The sequence below is a fragment of the Eptesicus fuscus genome, chromosome 14, assembly GCF_027574615.1.
Source record: "Eptesicus fuscus isolate TK198812 chromosome 14, DD_ASM_mEF_20220401, whole genome shotgun sequence".
Classification (NCBI taxonomy): Eukaryota; Metazoa; Chordata; class Mammalia; order Chiroptera; family Vespertilionidae; genus Eptesicus; species Eptesicus fuscus.
The window spans coordinates 65,029,431-65,038,906 of record NC_072486.1 but is presented as its reverse complement, the minus strand read 5'-3'; the positions used below and the strand labels follow the sequence as shown (position 1 = coordinate 65,038,906).

Below are 9,476 nucleotides of genomic sequence, written 5' to 3'. Positions count from 1 at the left end.
GCATGCGTCAACCATTGCATTTATTTTTAGCACAACCCAGGGCTTCAATCCATCAGCCATTACAAGAAACAGATTCATTGTCTTATACAAGTGAACAATGTGGCACAGGAACAGGAGTTCTCACAATCACAGAAAAATACTTACAAGAGTAACATCAGACATGGTTTATTTCAACAGCATATTTTTTTCACAAGCTAACATTAGTTTTCCTTTTGTGATTTATTTTTAACTGCTCATGAGTAAGCAATACTTTAGCTTGAGACTTCATTGGTTGTATTGTATAAAATGGGTTTCTTCACTCTCTGTTGTTGATATTTTTGGCTCATGGCTACTTTTTGTTCCTCACAAGATTGACTATGGATTTGATTGACTGTAGTCCCAAGAGATCTCCAGGAGTGAGTCTTGGTGGAGTCATGTTCATTGTTTGAGATCACATACCAGATTTCTTCATAGTGTATCATTTCCCTGTTTCAGATTGAATGATCGCTGTAGCTGATATATGTTGTCTTGGTAGAGGAAGCTGTTAAGATAAATTAAGACAAATTAATAGTATGTAATAATAAATTATTTTGACAAAATGATTTTAAAATTCAAATTCCATAATGACTATTGTTGTAATATTCACTTTGTACTATGTTACTTATTATTTTTAAACCATGTAGTAGGAATTCAATGATTGTAGGAATAAATATGCTGCAGCAATTTTAATCTGTAAAACCACTAGCCTCACTTATGGTATAGGTATTAGCAGAAAATTAAAAATGTAACACTTCTGATCTTTGATAAACGGGTAAAAATAATTTTTTAAAAATATATTTTTATTGCTTCCAGAGAGGAAGGGAGAAGGAGAGAGAGATAGAAACATCAATGATGAGAGAGGACCATTGATTAGCTGCCTCCTGCATGCCCCCCACTGAAGATCGAGCCCGCAACCTGGGCATGTGCCCTTGACCGGAATCGAACCTGGGATCCTTCAGTCCTCAGGCTGATGCTCTTTCCACTGAGCAAAACCGGCCAGGGCTAAAATATAATTTTATGTGTGTTTTGATTAATAAAGATTTGCAATATGAAAAATGAAAGAACAAATAAATTATCTATCCTGCAATATGAAAAAAATTATTAAAGCCTCAGTTAAATTCTTTGAGTCTACTTTGATGACCAAAAAGGGTTACTAATTATAATTAGTTGTACTTTGAAAATGAATATCTTCCATTTAAAAATAATACTTTTAGACTCTAAAAAGAAACATAATAAAATATCAAGTACATAGAATATTTATAAATATTAAAGTAAATATGTGTATTTCCAATACATATTTATGATCTGCTTTCATCCAACGGATACAAATGGAGATGTTTAAAAAATAAATAGACTCAAAGAAGGATATGAATATTTAATTATATTAGTACCAACTTACTATGAAGTAAAACTCATTATTGTAAGACTTTTACAAAGATATGAATAAGAAAATATTCTAAGTCAAATTTATACTCATGCTTACATTTCCAGAGAATCTAAATCCAAAGAATTCCTTTGGGTTTTTGAAAGATGTGATGGAATAAATAAATCTCTATTCTAAAATTCAAATGTGATGTCCCATTTTTCTATGGAATTCTGGAATGAATAATCTGAAGAAGAAATATATGGAAAGAATGCAAACTGTGTATGTGTTTCACTACATAGATCCAATTCAGGATGAAACAGATTTTTAAAGAATAATTTAGTGTTATATGGAGGCTAAGTGGATAACAAAACAAGACTGTTCCTTACATATGCTGTCTACAAGAGACTCACTTCAGATCAAAATATACACACATATTGAAAGTATAGGGGTAGAAAAGATACTTCTTGAAAATGAAATGAAAAAAAAAACAAAAGCTGACAAAATAGACTAAAACAAATGCTATGTAACAAGAGACAAAGAAAGACCCAACAATTCCACTTGTGGGTATGTATTCGACATTGAAAGACATATACATCTATATGCTCATTGCAGCATTATTTACAATAGCAAAGAAGCGATAGAGAAGCGATCTAAGTGTCCATCAGTAGATGAATAGATAAAGAAGAGGTGATACATGAGACGCGATCTAAGTGTCCATCAGTAGATGAATAGATAAAGAAGAGGTGATACATGAATATATATATGACACAGCCTTAAAAAAGAATGCAATAACATGGGTGGATCTCGAGGGTATTGTGCTGAGTAAAATAAGTTAGACAAAAGACAATGCCATATGATTTAACTTATATATGGAATCTAAAGAACAAAATAAATGAACAAGCAGAAAAAAAAAACAGACTCATAAATACAGAGAACATTTTGATAGTTGCCAAATGGAAAGAGGTTGAGTGGATGGGAGAAAAAAGTGAAGGGATTAAGAAATGCAAATTGGTAGTTACAGAATAGTCACAGGGATGTAAAGCCCAGCATAGAGAGTATAGTCAATAATCTATAATAATAAAAGCATAATATGCTAATTAGACTGGACGTATTTTAAGATGACCTTCTGGACAAAGCTGGGCTGTGAGGGAAGCCTGTGTCCCAGGTGCCAGAGGGAAGCTGGTGCCGGCAGCCGGGGAAAGGAAGGCCTACTCTTGCACAAATTCCATGCATCAGATCTCTAGTATTATAATAACTATGTATGACGTCAGATGGGTATTAGATTTATTAGGGTAATCACTTAGTAAGTTATGTAATGTCTAATCCCTGGGCAGTACACCTGAAACTAATATAATATTGTATGCCAACTGAATACAAAATAAAAAAAATATTTAAAGTAAAAAAATGAATAATTTAGTTTTTGAACATTGAATAAGGAAGTTGTAAAGTTCTTCCTCTTAAAAAATTGGCAATCAGACTCATTCCATTTTAGTGGACATCACCACTGGTGATTGACCAGTAAACTCTTACCAGAGACTGAGATCATGCCAAGTTCACCATCACTAAATTAGCATAGATAGCCCAAAGAAGTGCTAATATTTTTGCTATGTTTAATATCCTTGAATATTATGAGCTTCATGCCCAAAATAGGTGACATATCTGCTTATCTTATCTATATTGTTCACACTCCTAGGTTATTTTTGTGGCACAGTGGAAAATAAATAGATTTTAGACCTGGTTTTAAATTACGTTTCTTGTACAATGAGTAAAAAAAAGTTCACTGGTCCTCAGTTTCATCACTGGTCAAAAACATAAAACATTGTTTTTTTGTGAGCATGGAAGCAGATTTGTGAGTATGGAAGCAGAAATGGGTTTGTGAAGGACCAGCTGGTGTCTTAAGGAATCAATACAGAATTCTATTCTTCTACGTACCCTTCCAAGTGAAACATAATGATTTTTATGCTTGTTTGCTTTATTATTTTATTTTTATTTCTAATTTATATAATGCTTTCAGATGTCTCTAAATTTCTTAAAAGAAAATAAAATCTTCAACTATGTTTTTGAAGGCCTTTCATAAACCTTTGTAGGCAAGATAAAGAAAAATTTTCATAAGAGTTAGAAAATGACCCTTAAAAAGGTGTTCAATTGCATGCCTTATTCAATATATTCAACAGTAACTAAAAATATACAAAATATTTATCAAATCCGTGGGTAGCTAGAAAGAAAAAATATGGTTGACATATAAGAACAATACCCAGAAAGGTCTTGAGGAAGATGATATTTAGATGTTAATTCAACATAAAATGATTTAGATTACCACAGACCATCTTTAAGGATCATTCCAACTTAAAGCCCATAGCTAGTTAAAGATCCATATTTCACTTTTTTGAACTCCTAGAGGTGATCTCCAGAGGAAAAAATGATAGAATTCTATTGAGAATTGAGACTATAATTTACAAAGGGAAAGCAATCCTAATTTTTCTAATGTTTAGAAAAGGGAGTGCAGGGCTCTGACAACCAATGACTTAGTCAACATGAAATCAGTGATAAGGCACAATCTTGCGAATGGCAAGGATCTTTATCCCAGAAGTATTACAGAGTGAAATCCATCAAAGTTGTACAGATGAGTTAATAGAGAGAATTTTTACAAAGGTAATGAATATGCTAATGTGAAAAATAGTTTTAGAATACAGCAACAATGAATTTCCTGTGCACACCACACTGTGCTCATAAGCTAGAGAAAGCAGATCTACCTTCAACAGTTGTTGTTTTCATGAATTATGCATGAACATAGCTTAAGAAATATCATGTGACAGTCTTTGTTAGTTGGACACAGTTGATAAAATTCATATATATCAACTTAGTTTCTAACTCCCTTCCCAAACTTTTATGAAACAACAGGACCTGTTTTGTTTGGCATGACGGATTCTGCAAATTTAGTAAGTAACATGGACCTATTGGTCTTTTTTCCAGCTTTACATTACTTATATTTTTTCTGCATTTTGAAGATTTAAAACCTTAAATATGTGACCCAAATTCCTGGCATTAACAAGTCATCATTAAGATGAAGTTTTTACAAATAATGGACTAATAGAGCTGCTCCATGGCCACGAAGGACAAAAGACTGCATGCATATCATCAATACACAGCTAATTTGTCAGGAAAAAAAAATCCCAAGTATAGAACCATAGTCATAATCATCAAAATCCTCAACATGTTTATAAAAAGAGAGAGGGATGTTAAAACAACAGTTTTTGAATTTTATGTCTTCTCTTTTCTATTAACCACAGACCAATCTATATATTTATGGCCACAATGATTTATTTACCTTTAGATGGTGATTTACAGTTTACAAAACACTTTCATGAATGCCACTGTCACTTCACTGTGGTGATTTATCAAAAGTATGATAGCAGAAAGTATGAGAATGCAGCCACACGGATGCTGTATCAGTGCATTAATCAGCCCTGGATTTATTGAGAATAGACTCCACCCATTTCAAGAGGAGGTGTTTAAATCTGAAGAGGGATGGTACTAGTTAAATGGCAAAGGCCTTTCTAGTACTTAATTACACTTTTAAAGACATAAGACATACTTTTAGAAGACATATATAGCATTTATGTATTTGAGTTATTTAAACTTTTAGAGGGTTTGTAATTTTAGAAGACTTTTGACCCCATTAAAACTACTGGTACATGTAGTAAAGATAACAGGGACACAGGAGTTCACAGTACTAGTCGTGTAAGTGAGCGAAGGTTAACAGTGGTTACCTGGAGTGGGATTGTGCAAGGATGTGTGAAGATTTCATGTGCAGTATCTCCTGAATGTGCAAACTTTGGGTGCAATTTATTCAAACCCAAACTACTCCTATAAAAGATGGATACACTCAAATCTCCAAAGTATAATTTAACCTTCATTTAGGTAGTAAATGGCTTGCTCTTGATTCACCCTTTCAACTTTCTTTATATTCTAAAAGTGAGTATTAACTCCTCAAGAATATTATAGGTTTACCTTCTATACACATCCCACAATTGCAATATTTCTTATTTCAGAGAAAACAGGGAAATGTACACATTATATAATTTCTGTTGATAATTTCATCATCAACAGAAAAAATAGAAGGGAAAGAAAATGTATGGGATTATTTCTATACTATGGGATTAGTCTTTAACACACTCAAAATTTTCCTCTTCAAGGAGCCTGTTTACTTTTTAAAAGGTTAGGAAATGCTGATGAATTTTTTTCTCACTACAGTCCAGAGATGAGTCTGGGATCACTGGTATTTATTTCACTGTATCTTTGGTTGTTTTATTTATAACCATATCATATAAAGTTTTCTGGATTAAGACTAAAAAAACAAGCACAACTATAGATTCTGGTAGATCATACTGAGAAGTGTTAGTGTTCAAAATGTATCATTGGCTAACAGCAGTTTCCTGACATTCTACAATAGGTTTTAACTTTCTGCCCTGATGCTTTCAAGGCAGAAAACACAGATAAAATTCTGCCCTCAAATCACAAACATTCTACTCTGAATGCATTGAGAGTAGCTATAGGACATCTTTGGCTAAAAGACCAAATAGGCCCATTATTAGTAAATTGCTTACCTATAATCAGAGATGATTGTAATAATGTTTTATCATAACCCATCCTTGTCATGTCTTTTCTTGCAGTTTCTCAAGGTTTCATATTTGCAGAAAGGTGAATACGTGAGGAGTGTCTGTAGATTTATTAAAAAGTTTATTTCTCTACAAGTGACTACATTTGGTATTAGTGGAAGTAATCTTCACTAGATCTGGTTAATAATTCTAAGAAGTCTGATAGTAATTGAAGCCAATAAGTTTAATTAATCAATACTTATCTTCTAAGGATATTTCTGCATATGGGGCATTTAGAGTAGACAATGTTCATCTGGAAATCTTGATGTTTATAAATCTAGTGAAGACTAAAAGTTATTATAATAATTAAGTCAGATAAAAACAACTCTTAATCTTCCCTGAATTTCATGTCAAAAGTACAGAGAATTGGGGAGACAGACTGCTGGAGGAATCTGAGAGGAAGACAGTAGTTTTGCACAGGATTTTAGCCTGAATTATTAAATACACATGTTGTATCCCCAAAAGACAGGAAGCCACTCTAATTCAAATGCCTTAGCTTTTATTTCTTTTTAATCCATCTACAGAACTAGTACTGTGATGTTGGTTACTTTTGTTTGTTAGTTTTAACTATACTCAGCTTTCTGGTATTTTTATAATACAAATCTTCAATCCATTTGCTACTCTTCCATAGATACCAAGAAGACCTGCATAGATCAGTTAAACTTTCCTGGATTACATTGGTACCAGTGTATCACTATCATGTGCTTTTTTAGGGCTGGACTGTGGAAGGTAGATGAGGAAGGGAAAAACACAGTGGTGGTTGTAGAAAGGATTCTATTTTCAGGATCACAAGTCTTTCAGGGGAGAGCTCTAATTATCTTAATTTATTCAAGGAGGGAAGTCAAAAGAAGCCAAAGAAGGGGACCACTTGGGGGAAACAAGTATTAACTATCCTTTAACCTCACATGTCGGTTCACCAGTTTTCTCATTTCCCCAAATATCCAAATGACATTTATTTGTGTAAGATCTTTGATAGTATGTCCCATAAATATTAGGTAGCTATTAAGTCTATAAAGAGCAACCAATAATGAACTAACAAAGATTAAAATTTTGTTCCTAATTATTAAAAGGTAATTTTTATATTTGGAAGATAGTTCCAAGCTCAGTAATGCCTCCAAAGAGAGACCTGAGTGTCACACTCTGTAAAGAGATCGTGTGTGCATGTTACGCTCTTCAGAAGAGCCATGCACCTTGAAGACACTTGGTTAGAACCAAATGGGTCTCACAGCCATGATGGTCTCATGGTGTGCAAGTACCGTCATGCCCCTGGAGCCATGTGGCGCAGACCCCAAGACTAGTAGAAGAATATTCAACGTACATCTATTAGGAAGTGCTCCCGCTCTTGACCATCGGAAAGTCTACGGATGACTTACTGTTGGTTTCAAGACTCTCACAGAGTTCATTTTTCACCTCGCCATTGGGTCTGTCATTTCCTTTTTGGATCAGTTTGCTTTGCATGGTGGCAGCTGTCACCACGGCCTTGAAGCTCCTTTTGCGTTTTTGAACGTTCTGCTCTGGATGAAAAATTATAATATAAACCTTGGGCATATAGAGCATGCCCAAAGACACCGAAGCACTTAAACTCATGGAGACAGTAAGTGTTGTTGTTTGGATGTACATCTGAAGGGAGGAAAAAAAAAATTAATGTTGGTAAACCTGATCTAAGATAAAGCAAATAACATAATCGTTTTCTGAAATTATTCCAGCTTCTCTGCTAAACTTGAGTGAGAAGGTACTTATGGAAATTGCCCTTAATTATAGTCAAGCATTTCTTTATCACATCTGCAAATGTGGCTAAGGTTGTATTTTTTGGGAAGTCCAATTGTTAAAACAAACAGACAACATATCTATGATCCTCATTAATATCTGTTCATTCTAATAATACCTCTGAAAATGTAAAGTCATCAAATTGTATCTGGCAAGCCCAGAACCCAAACTAATTGTGTCCTTTTTAATAAAGGATCTAAAAACATTCAACTTTGGGTGGTAGAGAAGATGGGTGGAGGTAAAAGAAGGCATAGAGGGGATAAAAGGTAATTGGGGATAATAAATACACGGTATTAATATTTTAAAATAAATAAATAAATGAATAAATAAATAAAAACATTCAACTTCAAGGGTAAATACCTGAACCAGCCTCAGGATTGCCTGGTCCTAGGGGAGACAGTTTCTCTTAACAGATAGTAAAGACTTGAGGTAAAGATCTATCCAAACCATGAGGAGAACTTCAGACACTAGTATGGAGACTGTACCTGTTTGTGAAATCTACCATTAGGTTACTGAGTTTGCTGTTCAATTCATCTACCATTAAGGCTGTCTTTTTGCACAAGACCACATTGTGAGCATGTGAATACCCTTCAACAGGTGATAGAAAATACGATTTATTTCAAAGTTCTCTTCCTCCAGGAAGTCATCAATAATAAATCTTATGGTAATGATAATGTGGTTTTTTTTTTAATTTTACTCTTAGTGCCTAATACTATGAAAAATGAAAACAATAGAGCACTTCACTAATGTGTAATGATGTGATTATAATAATTTATATGAACTTTGTAGTAAATTATATGAAATGTACAACTAGAATATAAACTTTGTTAGAGCCAATAATCTATATTTTTTCTTACATACGTCAAAGAAACTACACAAGACTCTAGACACAATAATAACTCAGAAACTTCTTTTTTTTTTTTAATATATTTTATTGATTTTTTACAGAGAGGAAGAGATAGGGATAGAGAGTTAGAAACATCGATGAGAGAGAAACATCGATCAGCTGCCTCTTGCAAACCCCGCACTGGGGATGTGCCCGCAACCAAGGTACATGCCCTTGACCGGAATCGAACCTGGGACCTTTGAGTCCGCAGGCCGACGCTCTATCCACTGAGCCAAACCGGTTTCGGCAGAAACTTCTTATTGTTTGCTGTGTGAATATCTTCAAGAAGATTTGATTTATACTCAATTTGATTTACACAATTGTACAGAATCTGCTTCCCATAATATTCCACTCTGTCAAACGCACACCAGTAATGGCTACAACACATGGCTGATGACATCTCAAGTCAGCAGCACAATGCATAGCCTCAGTTGAGCTCATGTATGTTGGGCTCATGCATACCTGCCTGATAGAGACATGATCCCACAGCATCTGTCAGCAAAGTCATAAATTACTACATGGCATGACCTCATGCTAACTGCCAATAAATGAAACCCGCGTTAAATTAGAAAGAACTGAGGCCTCCCCCGACGGCGACCACGCCTTCCCTGCCCACTGAGTGTGCTCCTGCACTCCACAGAAGAGGAAAAGTCCCTGTCCATCTCCTTTGAACAGGTGGTGCCACCGCCCCCTGTCACCATGAGTGAGGCAGGTTGGGCCTACCACATCCAGGCCTCCCCCATAATGTGACCGCAGCACCTGGTCCCAGGAGCAGGCAGGA

General features: G+C 34.7%; 1 protein-coding gene across 2 annotated transcripts in view; it reads right to left on the bottom strand.

The window, feature by feature from the left end:
• Positions 1-312: 312 nt before the first annotated feature.
• The window catches only part of GRM8 (glutamate metabotropic receptor 8), a 722,933-nt gene continuing 713,769 nt past the window's right edge, over positions 313-9,476 (bottom strand). For both annotated transcript variants that reach the window (XM_008154053.3, XM_054726441.1), the window contains 2 exons: positions 7,416-7,662; positions 313-520 (listed from right to left, as the gene is read on the bottom strand). In XM_008154053.3, coding sequence (XP_008152275.1) covers positions 471-520; positions 7,416-7,662 — 297 coding nt within the window. In that variant the 3' untranslated portion in view covers positions 313-470. The remainder of the gene's footprint in view (positions 521-7,415; positions 7,663-9,476) is intronic.